This window comes from Scyliorhinus canicula, chromosome 22, assembly GCF_902713615.1.
Source record: "Scyliorhinus canicula chromosome 22, sScyCan1.1, whole genome shotgun sequence".
Classification (NCBI taxonomy): Eukaryota; Metazoa; Chordata; class Chondrichthyes; order Carcharhiniformes; family Scyliorhinidae; genus Scyliorhinus; species Scyliorhinus canicula.
In genome coordinates, this window is record NC_052167.1 from 27,294,339 (window position 1) to 27,316,388 (window position 22,050).

Genomic DNA, 22,050 nt, shown 5'->3' on the forward strand with positions numbered 1-22,050 from the left:
GCACTCTATCCTGGCTAGGGCCCAGGAGATATCCTCTCGACCGGCTGTTGATGCTAAATTCCCTGGCAGTCGTTTGCTGATCGCTTTAGAGTTACTGGGCCTCAGGGTCGGCCTGTGTGAACGACGTTGTGAGTGTGCGATTCCATGGGTATATGACATGGGAGCAGGAGGAGATTCTACTGGGACTGATCAGCTGACAAGATATTGATTGATCTTCTCTAAATCAGCTCCATTTTCCTGCCATTGAATCCCTACAGTGCAGAAGGAAGCCATTCGGCCCATTGAACCTGCACCGACCCTCCGAAAGAGCGGCCAACCCAGGCCCACTTCCTGGATCCACTCCCGTAACCCCACCTAACCTGGACACCTTTGGACACTGAGAGATAATTTTATCATGGCCAATCCACCTGCACATCTTTGGACTGTGGGGGGAAGCCGGAGCACCCGGATGAAACCCACGCAGACATGGGGAGAACGTGCAGACTAAACACAGACAGTCACCCGAAGCCGGAATTGAACCCGGGTTCCTGGCGCTGTGAGGTAGCAGTGCTAACCACTGTGCCACCCATCTAGACTCTCCAGCCAGAGTTAACAACCTCTCAATATCTATTCGAAATTTGTGAAATTTGTTAGCCTTCCCTAACCAGCGAGAGCTGAGAAAACTCCCTAACATAGTGAGGCGGGACTGTCATTATACACAAATATACATTAGAAAATCAAGCCCATTACTTTTTTTCCATAAATTTAGAGTACTTTAGCCGCGCTCTCTCCCCTCTGTAAAGCAAAATGCAACCGCTTTCTTCCAGGTGGTGGTGTACTTTGAGATATTGAAAAGCATTGACAAATGGTCAGCAGGGGTCTCACTATTGGTGAAACAAAAGTAAACCTTCGTCAAATGTCGTGTGAACAAAAAAAAACAAAATCAGGTTCCTCTTTTTATAGAGTAACAGTAAATTCGAAACAAAGAGGGCTTGTGGAGGCCATCACTGGCAAACCGAGTCTAGCTGCACTTCTTGCCAGTGCTCACTAGATGGGGCCCAAGGTCCATTCTCACAGCCTTCCCTAACCAGCGAGAGCTGAGAAAACTCCCTAACATAGTGAGGGACTGTCATTTTCATAAATATACATTAGAAAATCAAGCCCATTACTTTTTTTTCATAAATTTAGAGGACCCAATTCCTTTTTTCCAATTAAGGGGCAATTTAGCGTGGCCAATCCACCTAGCTTGTACATCTTTGGGTTGTGGAGGCGAAACCCACGCAGACACGGGGAGAATTTGCAAACTCTACACGGACAGTGACCCAGAGCCGGGATTCGAACCTGGGACCTCGGCGCCGTGAGGCAGCAGGGCTAACCCACGGTGCCACCGTGCTGCCCATCAAGCCCATTACAAGGTCGCTCGAATTATAGAGGATGTCCCGAATGTCACACCCACACAGGGAACTGGGCAGAATTTTGGTTGAAGCAAAAGCTAGGATTGTACCTCATAACAATTCAAGACTTATTTGTCGGGGTTTGTGATTCCGCAGCTCTGTGAGGGCAGCCTGTCCAGGATCGGTGAGATTCTGAAAATCTCACTGATACTGCCCACATTTCTCAAATACCTACTTGTGGTGGGAAACATCGACAAAAGTTACACAGAGCTTATAACAGAGAAATGGGTTGGTCAAAGCAATGGGCAGAGGTCTTGTGCATAGTCTCCCTGCCTCTGAGCCGGAATCTCCGGTTCGAGTCCCACCCCAGGACTGGAAAGGCGCGTTCATAACGCGGTCAAACAGATTGTCAACCTGCAAAATCCCTCCAAACATGCCAATGGCTGGCGGTAGAACATAGAAAAATACAGCAGAGAACAGGCCCTTCGGCCCACGATGTTGTGCCGAACCTTTGCCCTAGGTTAATCATAGATTATCATAGACTTTACAGTGCAGAAGGAGGCCACTCGGCCCATCGAGTCTGCACCGGCTCTTGGAAAGAGCACCCTAGCCAAGGTCAACACTTCCACCCTATCGCCATAACCCAGTAACCCCACCCAACACTAAGGACAATTTATCATGGCCAATCCACCTAACCCGCACATCTTTGGACTGTGGGAGGAAACCGGAGCACCCGGAGGAAACCCACGCAGACACGGAGAGGACGTGCAGACTCCGCACAGGCAGTGACCCAAGCCGGAATCGAACCTGGGACCCTGGAGCTGTGAAGCAATTGTGCTATCCACAATGCTACCGTGCTACCGGTAAAAGCAGGTGAGATTCCTTGTCAGCTATACTTGAGGGGGAGTAGTGTCCCGCAAGCTAAAAGCCCCTGGTGGCAGATTAGCGATCTTTTCCAATAAAAGATTTGCTACGGGAACAGATGAGAGTCGGCCTTGTGACCAACAGATCAATGCCAGTGTTATAGAAGCACAGAATTTACAGTGCAGAAGGAAGCCATTTGGCCCATCGAGTCTGCACCGGCCCTAGGAAAGAGCTCCCTTCTTAAGCCCACGCCTCCAGCCTATCCCCGTATCCCAGTAACCCCACCTAACCTTTCCGACACTAGGGAGCATTTAGCACGGCCATTCTCTGCCTCACGGCGCCAGGGACCGGGTTCAATTCCGGCCTCGGGTGATTGGCTGTGTGGAGTTTGCATGATCTCCCCGTGTCTGCGTGAGTTCCACCCCCTCCGGGAGCTCCGGTTTCCTCCCACAGTCCAATAATCGGAGAATCATAGGGATCCCTACAGTGCGGGCGGAGGTACATTGGGACGTGCGGGTTAGATGGCTTGGTCATGCCAAATTGCCCCCAAGTTTCCAAAGTTTAGGTGGGGTTATGGGATTAGGGCGGTGGAGTGGGCCGAGGTAGGGTGCTCTTTCAGAGGGTTGGTGCAGACTTGATGGGCCGAATGGCCTCCTTCTGCACTGTGGGGATTCTATTCTATGATCCAAGACCTCTATTTGACAACCTATCAGCCTTCTCTTTTCTGGAGAAATGTGTCTCAGCCTGTTCAATCTTGCCAGGTAATTTGAACCTCATTATAATGCACCATTGAATGATCAGTATTGATGTGATTGGACAGAATCTGTCGGATAAAGCGTTAACAGATGGGATACGTATGACGTAGATGATAATGGGCTACTGACGTAGTCAATCATGTGTTAGACCTTTCAGGGCAGCACGGTGGCCTAGTGGTTAGCACAACCGCCTCACGGCGCTGAGGTCCCAGGTTCGATCCCGGCTCTGGGTCACTGTCCGTGTGGAGTTTGCACATTCTCCCCGTGTCTGCGTGGGTTTCGCCCTCACAACCCAAAAATGTGCAGAGTAGGTGGATTGGCCACGCTAAATTGCCCCTTAATTAGAAAAAATAATTGGCTAATCTAAATTTATTTTAAAAAAATTTAAAAAAATGTGTTAGACCTTTCAGAGAGAGAGGTTAGTGTTTACTCTGGAAGCTGCTCAGTAAAAGTTAAGCAGATACCAGAGCACGTCTCCAGTCTTAGAACCAAGTCCCACACCGAGGGCGGATTTCTACCCCCCCCCCCCCCCAACGGCGGGTGGGAGAATCGCTGGGGTGCCGAGCAAGTCCATCCACGCTGCCCCGGCACCCGCATGCGATTCTCCCACCCCCCCCCCCCCCCTCAAACCGGCGCAGCGAGATTCACGGCTGGCCGCTCGGAGAATCGGCGCTCGCCGTTTGTAACAGGTGAGCGATGATTCTCCGGCCCGGATGGGCCGAGCGGCCTGCCCAACACGACAGGTTCCCGCCGGCGCCATCCACACCTGGTCGCTGCCGGCGGGAACAGCGCGGGAACGCTGGGGGGGGGGGGGAGCGGCCTGTGGGCGGGGGGGTGGGGAGGGGGTATCCAGCACCGGGGGAGGGGGGGGGGCTCAAAAGGGGGTCTGGCCCGCGATCGGTGTCCACCAATCGGCGGGCCGGTCTCTCTGAAGGAGGACCTCCTATCGTCCGCCGCCCCGCAAGATCCATCCAACATTTCACGTGGGGCGGCCACGGGGCGAACGGCAACCACGCATGCGTGGGTGACATCATGACGCAGCGCCGCTCCTAGCCCCCAGAGATGGGAGGATGGGGGTGGGGAGCGGCCTCCGACGCCGGAGTGAAACACTCCGGTTTTCAATCCGCCGTCGGGACTTAGTCTCCCGATGGGAGAATATCGCCCCTAGAATCCAATCCAAAAGATCCCAATCGCAGAACTGAGTCTGCGCAAGATCTGGTTTGAAAAGGTGACAAATTGGATTGTCACAGTTTTGTGTCTGACAGCCCAGTTATTCATTCAGAAAGGGCCTGGCATTTGAAATAACCCTCCATTTTTCCAGCCACTGCCACTCAGGAAGTAGTAATTGAGGCTATTCCGGGTTATTCTGACGGAAAATTATGGAAATTAAGCTATGATCTCACCCTCAGGCCCAGCCCTGGTAATCTCAACTACTGGCCTATCGGTCCTAAGGATTTTAATTTGAGCGCAGGACTTGGGTAGGATTTCCAGCACTAACTAGTTGGATGTAATCTTAGAATTTTCATCGCACAATCCCCTTACGTCACATAGTCAAATTGTCTCACAAGTGTTCAAAGAAGATAAAAAAAAGGAAAGCAACAGGAATAGCCAGGCAGCACGGTAGCATTGTGGATAGCACAATTGCTTCACAGCTCCAGGGTCCCAGGTTCGATTCTGGCTTGGGTCACTGTCTGTGCGGAGTCTGCACATCCTCCCCGTGTGTGCGTGGGTTTCCTCCGGGTGCTCCGGTTTCCTCCCACAGTCCAAAGATGTGCAGGTTAGGTGGATTGGCCATGATAAATTGCCCTCAGTGTCCAAAATTGCCCTTAGTGTTGGGTGGGGTTACTGGGTTATGGGGATAGGGTGGAGGTGTTGACCTTGGGTAGGGTGCTCTTTCCAAGAGCCGGTGCAGACTCGATGGGCCGAATGGCCTCCTTCTGCACTGTAAATTCTATGATAATAGAGGCTGCTTTAGCACAGTGGGCTAAACAGCTGGCTTGTAAAGCAGAATAAGGCCAGCAGCGCGGGTTCAATTCCCGTACCAGCCTCCCCGAACAGGTGCCGGAATGTTGAGACTAGGGGCTTTTCACAGTAACTTCATAGAAGCCTACTTGTGACAATAGGCGATTATTGTTACTATTATTTAAAGATGCAATGTTTCTCCTCGGTGGCAAAGGAATAATCTTTACTTCCTCTAGGGCCACAGTGGAGAGTTGAGGGGTGACCTGATAAGAGGTCTACAAGATTATGAGGGGCATGGATAGAGTGGATGGGCAGGCACTCTCTCCCAGGGTGGAGGGGTCAGTCACCAGGGGGCATAGGTTTAAGGTCCGTGGGGCAATGTTTAGAGGAGATGTGCGAGGCAGGTTTTTTTATACAGAGGGTGGTGAGTGCCTGGAGCGCGTTGCCAGGGGAGGTTGTGGAAGCAGATTAACGGCGTTCAAAAGGCAGCACGGTAGCATTGTGGATAGCACAATCGCTTCACAGCTCCAGGGTCCCAGGTTCGATTCCGGCTTGGGTCACTGTCTGTGCGGAGTCTGCACATCCTCCCCGTGTGTGCGTGGGTTTCCTCCGGGTGCTCCGGTTTCCTCCCACAGTCCAAAGATGTGCAGGTTAGGTGGATTGGCCATGATAAATTGCCCTTAGTGTTCAAAATTGCCCTTAGTGTTGGGCGGGGTTACTGGGTTATGGGGATAGGGTGGAGGTGTGGGCTTGGGTAGGGTGCTCATTCCAGGAGACGGTGCAGACTCGATGAGCCGAACGGCCTCCTTCTGCACTGTAAATTCTATGTAAATACATGGATAAGATGGGTGTAGAGGGACTAGGAAGTGTTGAAGGTTTTGGCCCAGGATGGTATGACCGGTACAGGATTAGAGGGCCGAAGGGCCTCTTCCTGTGGCTGTATTGTTCTTAGTACGTCTTTGTTCATAACCCTCTTCGAAGTCCACAGAATGTCTGTACATCGTTCAGGCCCATCACACTGTTGGGTTCCCCTCTAACTCACTTTTCCTCAGTAATATTCACAGTTTGATCAATACTAGGCAGTCACAGGGTCAAGCAGGAGATCAATTTGTCCCAAATTCCTTGCAATTAGAGTGGAATGTTGAACGCCATTCAGTCTGATAATCGAGGGCAGCATTCTCTATTCCTGATTCTGTTCTGCTTTTGACTTGGCCTCCAGCTCCGCACCATCGCAAAGCTCTGGTACACCTCCCCTGCCCAACGCAGACCAGGGGGCATATCACAGCTCCTGTAGTCTTTTATTCCGGCAGTGTTAGAGTTAGCCACAGTCGGTAACTGTCAGCAGCCTACAGCGGAGGGAGGCTGGGCTAACTCTCAAACCTCTGCTGAGGCGACAGGAAGGTTAATTTTAGGATCACATAGTCGCTGGGGGTGGGGGGGGGGGGGGGGGGGGGGGGGGGACAGAGATGGGGCCCTGGAAACAGAACAGAATAGTTAGCAGCAATGCACCCCTGATTTGTGGCTGTTGCCTGCCAGCAGCTTGTCAGCATCAAACCCGGACTTAACTTTTCTGTTGAAGCTGACAATCTCACAGACAAACCCAAGGCAACCCTATCGCGTTGCCAGGGGCAACAGTTCCTAAAACACAACCAAACAACCGGCAGCATTGAGATGAGGCTGGGTAGCTTCATTTTCCCAGATGGTCCTGAACCCTCGTGACCCGCAGCACGGATACAGCAGGGCTGGAAAGCATTTTCAAACGGACAAACGGCTGACCGTTCATGGCGGCTGTAATAAACTCCAATTGGCTTTATTGGTTGGCCAATTGGAGTATGAGCTCCCTCAATGATAGCTCATTGAGGGGGCCCATATAATCACCTGTGTAGGCTTTGTGAGCCAGTCTTGAGTTGACTGGACTGCTAGCAGCACTGTTTGTAGCTGCTCCTGTAATATCGTTATTGTAAATAAATATTGGTGTGGTGACGGAAGTCTCCCGTGGATTACTACAATGGCCTTCACGTGCAGTCTGGGAAAAGGGCAGCCGGCAATCGAACCTGGGACCCTGAAGCTGTGAAGCAACTGTGCTAACCACTGTGCTAACCGCTGTGCCACCATGCTGCCCGAATCATTACCACAGGGAGTGGTTCAAGTGAACAGCATAGATGGAACTCAGGGAAGGCTGGGCAAACATATAGCGGAGGATGGAATAGAGGGTTCCAATGATAAATTTGCTTGAGGCAAGGTTTGGAGTGGGGTCAAGTGGAATATGAACACTGACATGGACTGGGTGGCCAAATGGTCTGTTTCTGTGTTCTACATCCTATCTAATCCTATGTACGCATTTAGTTAACTGACATGTTTTTGCAGGAAGGAGCCCCCTGGACACACAAGCTTAAACTTCCTTTATGTAAAAAACGCAAGTTGTGCCTTTTATTTGAAATGAAATGAAATGAATGAAAAATGAAAATCGCTTATTGTCACGAGTAGGCTTCAGTGAAGTTACTGTGAAAAGCCCCTAGTCGCCACATTCCAGCACCTGTCCGGGGAGGCTGGTACGGGAACACTTTAAGCAAATTTTAAGCAACACTTGGTAATGGCTTGAACGCCACAGATACAGGTTGAGAAGCGGTAGATTTAGAACTGAGACGAGGAGGAACTACTTCTCGCAGAGGGTGGTAAATTTGTGCAACTCGCTGCCCCCTAGTGCGGTGGAGTCCGAATCATTGAATAGTTTCAAAAAGGAGATAGATATATTTCTAATTTTTAAAAAACGGGTTAAAGGGACATGGGAGGTGGATTTGAGACCAGGAAGAGATCAGCCATGATCTGATTGAATGGCGGAGCAGGCTCGAAGGGTTGAATTGCCGACTTCTGCTCCGAATTCCAATGTTCCTAAGAGGTAAAAGAATATTTCACACAAATAATGTATTTTCTTGGTGAAACAGTCAGGATTAGGTGACCTGTGAATTGAAAAGGCTGTAATCTCAACGCAAAGAACATCTTGCGGCTGTAGATTCAGAGAAAGATCTCCCGTCTTTCTTTACCTGTTGATCAGACGCCAGGTTCATCCTATAGGGATTCTGTTTTCCCTCCTCATGTGACATAGGTGACCACATTTTGGATTCAGACCTAGCAGAAAAGGAAGAAAGGACACACGATCAAGATTTGCATCAATTATTCAATTTTTACAAAACAATCAAATTCGTACAACTGTTCCAAGCCAATGAAGTCTCTCAAAGTGCTGCCTCAACATCTTCCATCCAGCCCAGGCCCAATAAATCAATATCAATATTGGTAAATTCCAATATCTTTAAGAGTGAAATTTCGTCTGCCGTCATGCTCTTTCGGGAATGATGTGAGGTGTCATAATGTACATCCAGGTATATGATGGTGTGCAGACAGGCAGTGATTGACGCACAGGATGACTAGTGAACCACAGAACACAGCAGCCAATCACCAGACAGGACACAACCACTATAAAGCCAGAGGGCACCAGTTTTCCCGCTCTCTCGGGATCCAGCCTCTGAGACAGTCTGAGCTCGTGAGCAGCAACTCGAACAAACACCATGTGGTAGTCAGATAGTCTGGTCAGGTTAGCCTCAGGTCTCCAGTCAACTCAGCATAGTGTCAGCCCACAGTTAAAGCACGTATTATAGTTAAGTGATCAATAAAATCGGGTTGCATTTGTTCAAGTGTTGGCAGCCTGTCTCTGTCACCACTGCAGTAAACGCAGTCCTCGCAGACCCAGCTTACCCAACACATCATGAGGAAGCTGTTCTGCGAGCTTCTGACTAACATTAATGCAAAAAAACGGTTAAGTGAGTGTGATGCAGAATGACACCAGTGGCATGGTTCAATCCCCGGACCGACTGTGATGGAGGCCCTGCATCCCGGCCTTGGCCCACAATGCGGAATGCTCCCCCCCAAGCTATACATAACCAATTACCTTTCTCTAATGGAGCTCCGTTGTGGACAATAGCTAATTACCTCAGTGCTTTGAGGATGAAATGCAGATTGATTCTCTTGTGCAATATGGAGTGTCACGCTGTCCTTGAGATGACATTATACCTCTCTCTATCGCACAATTCAGAGAAGGGAAAGGAGGGATTTAGCCAATATTTATCCCTCCTACGATCCTGTGAATTAGGAGCAGGAGGAGGCCATTCGGCCCCTCGAGCCTGCTCCAGCATTCAATAAAATCATGGCTGATCTGAGTGTGGCCTCGATTCCACCTTCCCTTTGACTCCCTCGCGCATCTCATTACGATCGGTGGGAGCTTTCCGTGCACTAATTATCTGACACAATTGCCACATGATAACAGTAACTGCGCTTCAAAGTGGGTTCGGCCCATTGAGGCACCCTGAGGATGAGAAAGGTACTATATAGTCGCAAACCTTTCTTATTTGATTTTCCGAATTCACGTCAGCAAAGTGTAACCAAAAAGGAAGGTAGTCCTGGCAATATTTACCCCTCAAACAACAGAACAGAAACAGTTCTGCCCAGAAAGAGGGGAGGCGGTGGCAAAGTGGTACTGTCGCTGTCCAGAGACCCAGGATAATGAGCTGGGGACCCGGGTTCGAATCCCACTACGGCAGGTGATGGAATTTAAACTCAATAAATTATCTGGAATTTAAAAAAAGAAGTCTAATAATGACCATTGTCGATTGTTGTAAAAACCCATCTGGTTCACTTATGTCCTTCAGGGAAGGAAATCTGCCGTCCTTACCCGGTCTGGCCTACATGTGACTCCAGACCCACAGCCATGTAAGGATGCAAAGAGGCTGCAGGCAGGGTGACTTGGACAGGCTGGCTGAGTGGGCAATTACTGGACAGATGTGAGGTTAGCCGCATTGGTGGCAAAAACAGGAAGGCAGATTATTATCTGAATGGCGGCAGTTTGGGAAAAGGGGAAGTGCAACGAGACCTGGGTGTGATGGTGGAACAGTCGCTGAGGGTTGGCATGCAAGTACAGCAGGCGGTGAGGGAAGCTAATGGGGCCTCACGGTAGCATGGTGGTTAGCATCAATGCTTCACAGCTCCAGGGTCCCAGGTTCGATTCCCGGCTGGGTCACTGTCTGTGTGGAGTCTGCACGTCCTCCCTGTGTGCGCGTGGGTTTCCTCCGGGTGCTCCGGTTTCCTCCCACAGTCCAAAGATGTGCGGGTTAGGTGGATTGGCCATGCTAAATTGCCCGTAGTGTAAGGTTAATGGGGGGATTGTTGGGTTACGGGTATACGGGTTACGTGGGTTTAAGTGGGGTGATCATTGTTCGGCACAACATCGAGGGCCGAAGGGCCTGTTCTGTGCTTTACTGTTCTATGTTCTATGTTCTAATGGCATACTGGCCTTCATAGCGAGAGGATTTGAGTACAGGAGTAGGGATGTCCTGCTGCAGTTATAGAGGGCCTGGGTGAATGAAATGAATGAAATGAAAATCGCTTATTGTCACGAGTAGGCTTCAATGAAGTTACTGTGAAAAGCCCCTCGTCGCCACATTCCGCCGCCTGTCCGGGGAGGCTGGTACGGGAATCGAACCGTGCTGCTGGCCTGCTTGGTCTGCTTTAAAAGCCAGCGATTTAGCTGAGTGAGCTAAACCAGCCACACGTTGAGCATTGTGCGCAGTTTAGGTCTCCTAGTTTGACCAAGGACATTCCTGCTATTGAGGGTGTCCAGCGAAGGTTCCCCAGACTAATTCCCGGGATGGCAGGACTGACAGATGAAGAAAGTCTGGATCGGCTGGGCTTGTACTGATTGGACTTTCGAAGAATGAGAGGGGATCTCACAGAAACATATAAAATCCTGATGGGACAGGACAGGAGAAGAATGTTCCCGACGTTGGGGTACATCCATAACTCGGGGTCACAGCCTAAGAATAAGGGGTCAGCCATTCAGGACTGAGATGAGGAAGAACCTCTTCTCTCAGAGAGTTGTGAACTTGTGGAATTCTCGACCACCGAAAGCTGTTGGGACCAGTTATAGAACATAGAACAGTACAGCACAGAACAGGCCCTTCGGCCCTCCATGTTGTGCCGAGCCATGATCACCCTACTCAAACCCACGTATCCACCCTATACCCGTAACCCAACACCGCCCCCCCCCCCCTAACCTTACTTTTTAGGACACTACGGGCAATTTTGCATGGCCAATCCACCTAACCCGCACATCTTTGGACTGTGGGAGGAAACCGGAGCACCCGGAGGAAACCCACGCACACACGGGGAGGACGTGCAGACTCCGCACAGACAGTGACCCAGCCGGGAATCGAACCTGGGACCCTGGAGCTGTGAAGCATTTATGCTAATCACCATGCTACCGTGCTGCCCACCCAGTTCATTGGATATATTCAAGAGGGAGCTGGTCGTGGTCCTTGCAGCTGAACGGGATCAAGGGGTATGGAGAGAAAGCGGGAATGGGATACTGAATTTGCATGATCAGCCATGATCATATTGAATGGTGGGGTAGTCTCGAAGGGCCGAATGGCCTCCTCCTGCACCAATTTCCTGTGTTTCTATGCTTCGCCTGGCTGCTTACCTCATTGGCTAATGGGTTTGTCTGCAAAATAGGGACTACATTTCAAAAAAATGCTTAATTGGTTGCAAAACAGTTCAAAATGTCTTAGCAGTGTGGGTGAGTGCTTTGTAAATAAAAGATCACAGAATCACACAGCGCAGACGAGTCCCTCCAGCCCATCGAGTCTGCACTGACACGCGAAAAACATCTGAGCTGCCCACCTAATCCCATTCACCAGCACTTGGCCCATAGCCTTTATTTCCTAAGCATAGACTGAGAATGGGTTGACGGATCAAATTAATTTAATTTACAACATGGGTGGCACAGTGGTTAGCACTGCCACCTCACAGAGACAAAGAACAAAGATAAGTCCAGCACAGGAACAGGCCCTTCTGCCCTCCAAGCCTGTGCTGACCATGCTGCCCGTCTAAACTAAAATCTAGGACACGTCCGGGGTCCGTATCCCTCTATTCCCATCCTATTCATGTATTTGTCAAGATGCCCCTTAAATGTCACTATCGTCCCTGCTTCCACCACCTCCTCCGACAGCGAGTTCCAGGCACCCACTACCCTCTGTGTAAAACACTTGCCTCGTACATCTCCTCTAAACCTTGCCCCTCGCACCTTAAACCTATGCCCCCTAGTAGTTGGCCCCTCTACCCTGGGAAAAAGTCTCTGACTATCATTTTGTAGACCTCTATCAGGTCGCCCCTCAACCTCCTTCGTTCCAGTGAAAACAAACCAAGTTTATTCAACCTCTCCTCATAGCTAATGCCCTCCATACCAGGCAACATCCTGGTAAATCGCTTCTGCACCCTCTCTAAAGCTTCCACATCCTTCTGGTAGTGTGGCGACCAGAATTGAACTCTATACTCCAAGTGTGGCCGAACTAAGGTTCTATACAGGGTTTGAGTCCTGCCTCGGGTGACTGTGCGGAGTCTGCACCTTCTCCCCCGTGTGTGCGTGGGCTTCCCCCGGGTGCTCCGGTTTCCTCCCACAGTCCAAAGATGTGCAGTTTAGGTGGATTGGCCATGCTAAATTGTCCCTTGGTCTCCAAAGAAAGGGTGGGGTTACGGGGATAGGGTGGGGGAGTGGGCTTAGGTAGGGTGCTCTTTCTGAGGTGCGGTGCAGACTCGATGGGCCAAATGGCCTCCTTCTGCCCTGCAAAGCTCTTTGAGAATCTGTATTGAGGATCTTTCAAACCAATCAGGACAGATGAATCGGAACATATGTCAGATGTGGCAACCTGTCATTGGAGTTCAGCTGGTCACACGTTGCCAGGCCAACAGTTTCCGAGGCGATCCAGTGGGTTTCCTCCGGAGATTGCGAAGTGGGTTCACAAGGTATTTAATGGCCACATAACCGAGACTAAGGCCGGGATTTTCCAGTTGCAGAAGCAGCTCGTCATTGGTCACCCAACTGGTGGTATCTTCCCGTCTGGCCGAAGACTATGGCGTTTTGTATGACTGCCCCATTGCAGGGGAGCCCGCTGTGTGTGTGTGTGTATCCAGGGGGGGGGGGGGGGGGGGGGGGGGGGGGGGGGGGGGGACATCGGGGGGTGGGGGGGTTGGGGAACGTCGCCTTTGACAAGACCAGGATAATCCCGCCCGACGACGTGCTTTGATGACTTGCTTAATTTGGAGATTCAAGCCAACATCATATTGATCAGAACACGTCAGCGTAGAGAAGCCGAACACTGGCAATCTCCTCAGGACCCTGTTCTCTGGTTTGTGGACTTTTACTTCCCGGGATCGCAGACAACCCCGATTTGAAATCCCTTCGCGATGTGCATCACAGTCATGTTTGTGCAGCGAATACATCCCTCACTCCGGAGAGCTTGCAACTATTTTTAAACCGGTGGATGCCAAGAAGTTCAGGAGAGCAAACCCCAGTCCCAATCGCGCAAGATTGTTGCTTTTCTGCCAGCTTTAGAATCTGCCAGCCACAAGATGGGCTTCCCAGAGACTTGCAATCACCCGTGTTTCCCACGGAGCTGTATTCTGATTGTGATTCTGGCAGAACTTGCACGGTGTCCAAAAGATATAGAGACTTCATTTTCCTGTGGAGCAGTTCCTGCAGCAGCCAATAAGCCTGAAAAATATGACAGGCCCAAAAGCCTTTTACAGCCAATGTGGCACTTCCGAAGTATGTTCACTATTGTAATATAGGACACGGAGGCCAGTTGAGCACAGTTAGCTGGCTAGCTGGTCCGTGAGGCAGAGCGAGGCCAACAACGCATGTTCAGTTCCTGCACCGGCTCAACCTCGCCCCTCGCCCGAGGTGTGGGTGATCCTCAGGTTAAGTCACCACCAGTCAGCTCCCCCCCTCAAAGGGGAAAGCAGCCTGTGGTCATCTGGGACTATGGCGACTTAACCGTATTAAAAGGACATTGTAGTTTGTGCAGAACAAGGTTCCACAAACAATCTGATAATTTGTTTCTCATTCTTTCCCAAAAGAGCGGCGGCACGGTAGCACAAGTGGATAGCACTGTGGCTTCACAGCGCCAGGGTCCCAGGTTCGATTCTGACTTGGGTCTCTGTCTGTGCGGAGTCTGCACATCCTCCCCGTGTCTGCGTGGGTTTCCTCCGGGTGCTCCGGTTTCCTCCCACAGTCCAAAGATGTAGTAAGGTTAAGGGGGGGTTGTTGGGTTACGGGTATAGGGTGGATACGTGGGTTTGAGTAGGGTGATCATGGCTCGGCACAACATTGAGGGCCGAAAGGCCTGTTCTGTGCTGTACTGTTCTATGTTCTATGTTCTATGTGCAGGTTAGGTGGATTGGCCATGCTAAATTGCCCTTGGTGTCCAAAATTGCCCTTAGTGTTGGGTGGGGTCATTGGGGTTATGGGGATAGGGTGGTAGTGAGGGCTTAAGTGGGTTGGTGCAGACTCGATGGGCCGAATGGCCTCCCTCTGCTCTGCATGTTCTATGTTCTACCTGGGCCCACTCCCTGCCCTGTGCAGTTTCGTTCCGTTTTGTTATTGGGGAGGATGAGTGGGGATAGGATGGTGGGTTTCGTTTTGGCATTATTTACGTTGTGTCGTTTTATGTTACCGAATTTAAGAATCCGTGGGCGGGTTAGCCCTGCTGCCTCACGGCGCTGAGGTCCCAGGTTCGATCCCAGCCCTGGGTCACTGTCCGTGTGGAGTTTGCACACCCTCCCCGTGTCTGCGTGGGTTTCGCCCCCCACAACCCAAAAAGATGTGCAGGCTCGGTGGATTGGCCGCGCTAAATTGCCCCTTAATCGGAAAACAGAATTGGGCACACTAAATTTATTTTTTTTAAATAAGAATCCGCGTGCTGGATTCACCGTCGGCGGAATCCTCCGTTTCGCCGGCAGCGCACTCGAGCCCGCGGATTTCCCGGTGGGAAGCCCCATTAGCCGGCTGATGGGACGGAGGATCCCGCTGCCGGTGGTGGTGGGGGGGGGGGGGGCTCGACGCACCAGAAAATGGGGGCGGCAGGATGGAAAATTCCGTCCCGTATCTTTATCTTTCGTGAGGACAAAGTTTCTCAAGGCCCTCCCTCGAGGTTGGGATTGTTTTCTCACTGCTGGAGTCTCTCTCTCTCCCTCTTGCTTCTCTGGGAGACCCTGGTCAGTTTGATCGTAATGCCAACGTGTCCGTGACGCTCCTCTCCTGACATTTGCCTGGAGTGATTTTGCTTCCGTCCAGAGCCTGGATTGAGGTTCAGTTGCGTCATGGAGCTTATACGTAACTCCCTACTCTGAGCACTGGGGTTTTCATGTTTTTTTTCTTTTGTTTTGTAAGGATAAACCCGATCTCCCTTTCCCCTGACCGCAGATGGACCTGATTCACAACGAGAGGAGGCTGTGACAGGTGCATTTGGCAAAGCTGACGTTATTCTTTAAAATGGAAAATCTCAATAAATGTACTTGTAAATGAAAAGAGTTAATGTCAGCTGGCTACAGTCTCGACGGCCAGGGTAGGGGTGAAAGTTCAGGGTTCAGGGGTCGAGAGGGACTGTGACTGCCTCTGTGCCAGACACAAGTGTCTGCCATGAGGTTTCATTAGTCCCCGGAGTGGACACCGCCATCCACTTGGCCCTGTCCATGAGGGACTGGCGACCATAGTCACCTCCTGCCTGAACCCTGGGAATAAAGGAGGGGCCAACTTGGCAGGAGGCCAAAGGTGACTGGTGGGGCGAGTTCAGGGCAGGCTGAAGGGCTGGAGACCACACCAGCCGAACACGGGCCTCGAAGGCGAAGGTGGAGAGCGAGGGTGCACAGGACCCATGTGTCCTTCATTGAGTGGTAGCACAACATGTGCCGCAGGAGACTCCGCCTCACCAGGAGACCGCCTCACCAGGGAGACAGTGGGGAATCTGTGCTACATTCTGTTCAACTTGGCGGCATGTGGCGGTGGAGGACAGCCTCTCCCTGTGACCATGAAGGTCACGACTGCCCTCAACTTCCATCCGATGGGTTCGTTCCAGGGCTGAGCAGTTATCCGCCCATAGGTGCGTCCGTGACCTCGAGGGCTTTGGAGTTCATTCATTTTGACGTGGACCAGGCCCAGCAGGACGAGGGGGGCTACCGAATCTGGCACAATAGCTGGTCTGCCACAGGGGGCAGTCAATGATCGACCACCCACGTCGCTCTACGCGCCCCATGGCATCAGAGAGTCCCCTTCATCAGCATGAAGGGGTTCCACTCCCTCAATGTCCAGCTGTTGTGTGACCACTAGATAAGGTGACCACGTGTGTGAATTTTCCCTGGGAGCGGGCATGACAGCTTCAACCGGGGGCAACTGCAAATGCCTGGAATTTTCAAGGGTTACCCCAGGCTGCAGGGGTGGCTTTTTGGGGACAAAGGTTATCTGTTGAGGTCTTAGCTGATGATGGCAGAGCCATCGCAGAACGACTCTGTGTCTGCAAAAGGTGCAATTAAGATGTCATAAAGGTGTGATTATCATTCATTCCAACCATGTATATGTTCATCTAAGGCCTAAAAAAATTTTGTATTGATTGCTGGAGATTCCCTGAGGAGTAGATAATTTGAGATATTTGTGTTTACATTTCGGTACGCAGATCAGGGCAAGTGAGTGGGATAAGGATGATGTAAGTAATCAGAGGAACCAGGTCTGCAGCAGACAGTTTCGTTTTAGTCTCCCAAAGACAGCAAGACTTGCAGCCGGTGTCTGACCATGTTTCTCTCTCTCTCTCTCTCCAAGGAATCTTTCCAAGAAATCTCCATCCAAGGGTGAGCAAGAATCCCTCTGATTGCTAACTTTATTTCTAAGTGGCTTTTGACCTCTGATGGACTTTGCTTAATTCGAGATAGAAGAGGTATCAGTTAGAAGTTAAAGTGTTTCCGTTTATTATTCAGAATTGTTTAACTGTTAATTGGAAAACTATTTTCCGTGGTGTTCATGCATTTAAACTTGTGTTAAGAATAAAGTTTGTTTTAATGTAAAAGAGACCTATTGTACAAAATGCAATATTTCACCCCGGTAGCTCGCTACGGTGCCCAGTAGAATAATCTTTCGTTCCTCGAGGACCATCGTGGAAAGTTGGGTGAATTGATAAGAGGTCTACAAGATTATGAGGGGCCTGGATAGAGTGGATCGGCAGGCACTCTTTCCCAGGGTGGAGGGGTCAGTCACCAGGGGGCATAGGTTTAAGGTCCATGGGGCAAAGTTTAGAGGAGATGTGAGAGGCAGGTTTTTACACAGAGGGTGGTGAGTGCCTGGAACACGTTGTCAGGGGAGGTTGTGGAAGCAGATACATTAACGACGTTCAAAAGGCATTTTGACAAACACATGGATGGATGGGTATAGAGGGATACGGCTCAAGGAAGTGCTGAGTGTTTTGGAAGAGTTTGGTATCATGACTGGTACAGGTTTGGCGGGCGGACGGGTCGGTTCCCGTGTTGTTTTGATCTTTGTTCTATTGGTCAGTGGAATCACTCTGGAGTGAAGTATCCTTTCCTCACATTTTTACAAATTTAAAAAAAAATGTATCCTAACAGATGTTGGGATCTGGGGCGAAATTCTCCAACCCCCCGCAGGGTCGGAGAATTGCCCGGGACTGGCGAAAATCCCGCCCCCGCGTGGCCGGAATTCTCCACCACCTGGGAATTGGCGGGGGCGGGAATCACGCCCTGCCGATCGGCGTGCCCCCCGCGGTGATTCCCCGGCCCGCGATGGGCCGAAGTCCCGCCGCTGAGAGGCCTCTCCCGCCGCCGTGGTTTCAACCACCTCTGGTGGCGGCAGGACTGGCGGCGTGAGCGGGCCCCCGGGGGGGTGCCCCCACGGTGGCCAGGCCCGCAATCGGGGCCCACCGATCGGTGGGCGGGCCTGTGCCGTAGGGGCACTCTTTTTCATCCGCCGGATGCGCGCATGCGCGAACCGGCGAAGGCCTTTCGACCAGCCCCGATGCCGGGCGGCAGGCGCCAAAGGCCGTTGGTGCTGGTTTTGGCGCCAGTTGGCGGAGCGGGAGCCACTCCGGCGCAGGCCTAGACCCACAATATGAGGGTTTGGCCCCTAAAGCTGCGGAGAATTCCACACCTTTGGGGAGGCCTGACGCCGGAGTGGTTGGCGCCACTCCGCTACACTGGGACCCGCCGGGTAGGGGTGAATCCCGCCCATGGTCCTGGGATCTCTAACCTCGGGGGGTCGGAGAATCCCCAGGCCGGCGTCAAACCTGCCCCCGCCGTGGCCTGAATTCTCCGCCACCCGGGAATTGGCGGGGGCGGGAAACACGCCGCGCTGGTCGGCGGGCCCCCCGCGGCGATTCTCCGGCCCGCGATCGGCCTAAGTCCCGCTGCTGACAAACCGTTCCCGCCGGCGGGAATCAAAGCACGTCTGGTGCCGGCGGGATTGGCGGCGCGGGCGGGCGCCGGGGTTCTGGGGGGGGGGGCGCGGGGTCATCTGGCCCCGAGGGGTGCCCCCACAGTGGCCTGGCCCGCGTTCGGGGTCCATCGATCGGTGGGCAGGCCTGTGCCGTGGGGGCACTCTTGTTCTCCCGCCTCCGCCACGGCCTCCACCATGGCGGAGGCAGAAGAGACCCCCTCCCCGCGCATGCGCCGGGATGACTGCTGACGCTCCGGCGCATACGCGGACGTCCGCTGGCCTGCGAAGGCCTTTCGGCCCCGGCTGGCAGGGCGCCAAAGGCCATTCGCGCCGGCCGACGGAGCGGGAACCACTCCGGCGCGGGCCTAGCCCCTAACCTCAAAGGTCCACACCTTTGGGGAGGCCTGACGCCGGAGTGGTTGTCGCCATTCCGGCCCACCGGGACCCCCCCCGCCCCGTCGGGTAGGGTAGAATCCCTGCCAAGATCCTGGCAGGGTGTACGTGGAGAGGATGTTTCCTCTTGTTGGAGAATCTAAAACTCGGGGTCACTGTTTCAAAATAAGGGGTCGCCCGTCCAAGTCCGAGATGAGGAGAAATCTTTTCTCTCCGAGGGTGGTGTGTCTCTGGAACTCTCTTCCTCAGGAGGCAGTGGAAACAGAATCCGTGAATATTTTTAAGGCTGATAAAACATTCTTGATTGACAGGGGGGTAAAAGGTCACTGGGAGTCAGCAGGAATGTGGGGTCGAGGTCACAGTCAGATCAGCCACCATCGTGTGGAATGGTGGGGCAGGCCTGAGGGGCCTAGTGGCTCCTGCCGTTGCGTTTGTATGTTCGTGCGTGAAAGAGTTGAGGGAAGACCTGACCGTCAGTGGCGGACTGAAGGAAATTGCGGGTGAGCAAGAGGCTGGAATTGGAGGGGTTGAAATGATCTTTGAGGGTCACAGGGCTGGAAAAGGTTACAGAGATGAGGCCAGGAAGGCATCTGGACACAAGGCTGAGAATTTTAAAATGGAGGGTCGGGCGGACTGCGAGCACAGGTCAAAAAGGAATCCTCGGCCAGCCACCGAGGCCAACTCTGCTCTCAAAACCATAAACGAGCGGAGGTAGTACGATCTTTGGTCACGTTCGGGGGAGAAAAAGGACTTTCTTTCTGCTCCGTGCAGAGTGTGACAAGGGAAAGCTCACATTAACAGCTGGAAAAAAACAGCTCAGCTAACTCTATTTAAAACAACCCGATGCTGGCGAAATAACAGAGACGCCAAAACCATCACACATCCAAGGCTTCTAAATATGAATTTGATATAAATCAGCGAGAGCCGAACTCTATCAGTGCAGGCTAGCCCACCCCTTAAATGGGAACGAGCCGGGAAAATGGATCAATAGAGACAGTCTTGTGTCTGTATATGGGTACAGAAAAGGTCTGCTCTATTGTTAGCCTCCTCCAGCAATTTACTCACAACGTTGCTTCCCCAGAATGGTCACCAACACAAGGAGACGGACCAGAATGCCTTGCGATAGACCTGGGCATTGTTTGACACAAAATTCCTTTCATACCATTTGGATTGCGAAGCACGCTTGACAGAAAAGCAGGGGCACCTCCCCCTCAATGCCCTCTGCCAGGAACAAACTTGGCACAGGGTGGTTCGCAGGGTGGAAACGTTGTGTTTTTACTGGAGGTGGTGGGGTGGGGGGGGGAGATAGGGGAGGAGGATGGGGTCAGCAGTTCAATAAATGCAAGTCTTTTCTCATGAACCACAACCGGCAAACTGGGGTTAGCGACGGCTGGGTGACGGCTTTAATGAATCGTCAAATTCCTATGCTGCAGAAGGTGGCCATTCGGCCCACCTGGTCTACGCCATCCCTCTGCAAGAGCACCCTACCCAGTCCCACTCCCCCATTTGTATTATATAAACTCCACAAAACATTGCAGTCACAACAGGCGAGACGTTGGAGCAAAGGCACAACGCGGGGGAACACGGTTGCACAGTGGCTAGCATTGCTGCCTCACAGCTCCAGGGGCCCAGGTTCGATTCCGGCTTTGGGAGTTTTATGTGGAGTTTGCACCTTCTCGCCGTGTCTGCGTGGGTTTCCTCCGGGTGCTCCGGTTTCCTCCCACAGTCCAAAGATGTGCAGGTTAGGTGGATTGGCCGTCATAAATTGCCCCTGAATGTCCAACGGTTAGGGTGGATTACTGGGGTAGGGCAGGGGTTTGAGCCGAGGTAGGGTGCTCTTTTGATGGGCCGAATAACTTCCGTCTGCACTGTCGGGATTCTGTGATCTATTCTAAGTGACATGACCTTTGCCCTCACCCTTCAGAACCCATTTAAAGAGTGGAAGAAGGAGCTGGATTAGGCCATTCAGCCCATCAAGCCTGCACTACCATTCAATAAGATCATGGCTGATAATGTATCTCAATCCATATTATCTGCATATCCCTTGATTTCCTGAGTGGCCAAAAATCTATTGACCTCTCTCTTGAACATATTGACCGAGTGAATAGCAGACTCAGCTCAGTGGTAGCGATACGGATTGCAGCAACAGAAGACGATACCCTATCTTCACCGTCTTCGGGTAGCCAGGAAAGGGCGCAGAATGTTGGCCTGCTGAGTGAGGGCCACACCCCAGGGGACTCCTTCTCCAGCCTGGTATGAGATCCCGGAGCTAGGCACAGCGACCGTGAGGCGTCCGCAGCAATTCGGCGATGGTGGATAGGACATGACCACAGCGGGCAGCGGAGACAGTCGAGCAGAGCACAGAGCCACCACACCCACAGGAAACATTGTCAACGGCAGGATGCTGGAAAGGAAATGAGTGCACGGGGCTGATAAAAAGAGAGATGAAGTGCAACAGCTGAAAAGGACTCAGATTAACCAGTGGGAAGTTCAATAAGGAGAACAGGAGGGCAAAAGTGTCTTGTCAGAAACGTGGAACGAAGAAAACCTTCCGGAATGTTCATCCAACATGGCCACACTTCCGCAGTGTTTCAGCTGCATTAGGCTAGGGTTGGCAAGACTGGTTGAGTGTTTTCCTGCAGTTTGCGTCAGTTGACACTGCACCCCCCCCCCCCCCCCCCCCCTACCCCCACCACCACTACCACCTGCAACCCTGCTCTTAGTCCATTCTCCAGGCACATAGGCCGCACTCTCCACAGGCTCAAAATCCGCAGAGCATCGAAAAATGTCATTCTCTCCGGTGTGACTGGGTTTTGGAATATTCTCCCCCCCACCCCCCCCCCCCCCTCAGAGGAGTAATGCAAAAGGGGGGCCCCCGCGAAGCTCGCTTTAATACATGAGCTTGTCCTGAGGGTGGCACGGGTGGTCAGCACTGTTGCTTCACGGGCAGCACGGTGGCCAAGTGGTTAGCATAACCGCCTCACGGCGCTGAGGTCCCAGGTTCGATCCCGGCTCTGGGTCACTGTCCGTGTGGAGTTTGCACATTCTCCCCGTGTCTGCGTGGGTTTCGCCCCCACAACCCAAAAATGTGCAAAGTAGGTGGATTGGCCACGCTAAATTGCCCCTTAATTGGAAAAAATAATTGGGTAATCTAAATTTATAAAAAAAAAAGCACTGTTGCTTCACAGCGTCAGGGACCCGGGTTCGATTCCGGCCTTGGGTCACTGTCTGTGCGGAGTCTGCACTTTCTCCCCCTATCTGCTGTCATGAGAATGTCACTTTAAGAAATGTTTGCCTGCTCATGTTACTGCAAGTAACAAACATTTCTTAAAGTGACATTCATGGCAGTGATGTCAGAGGGTGGGTGGAACTGAGATCTGCCTCT

General features: G+C 52.1%; 1 protein-coding gene across 2 annotated transcripts in view; it reads right to left on the reverse strand.

Annotated features, from left to right (window-relative positions):
• The window catches only part of pdlim1 (PDZ and LIM domain 1 (elfin)), a 144,765-nt gene that overhangs the window by 23,353 nt on the left and 99,362 nt on the right, over positions 1–22,050 (reverse strand). For both annotated transcript variants that reach the window (XM_038783021.1, XM_038783022.1), the window contains exon 3: positions 7,999–8,083. In XM_038783021.1, coding sequence (XP_038638949.1) covers positions 7,999–8,083 — 85 coding nt within the window. The remainder of the gene's footprint in view (positions 1–7,998; positions 8,084–22,050) is intronic.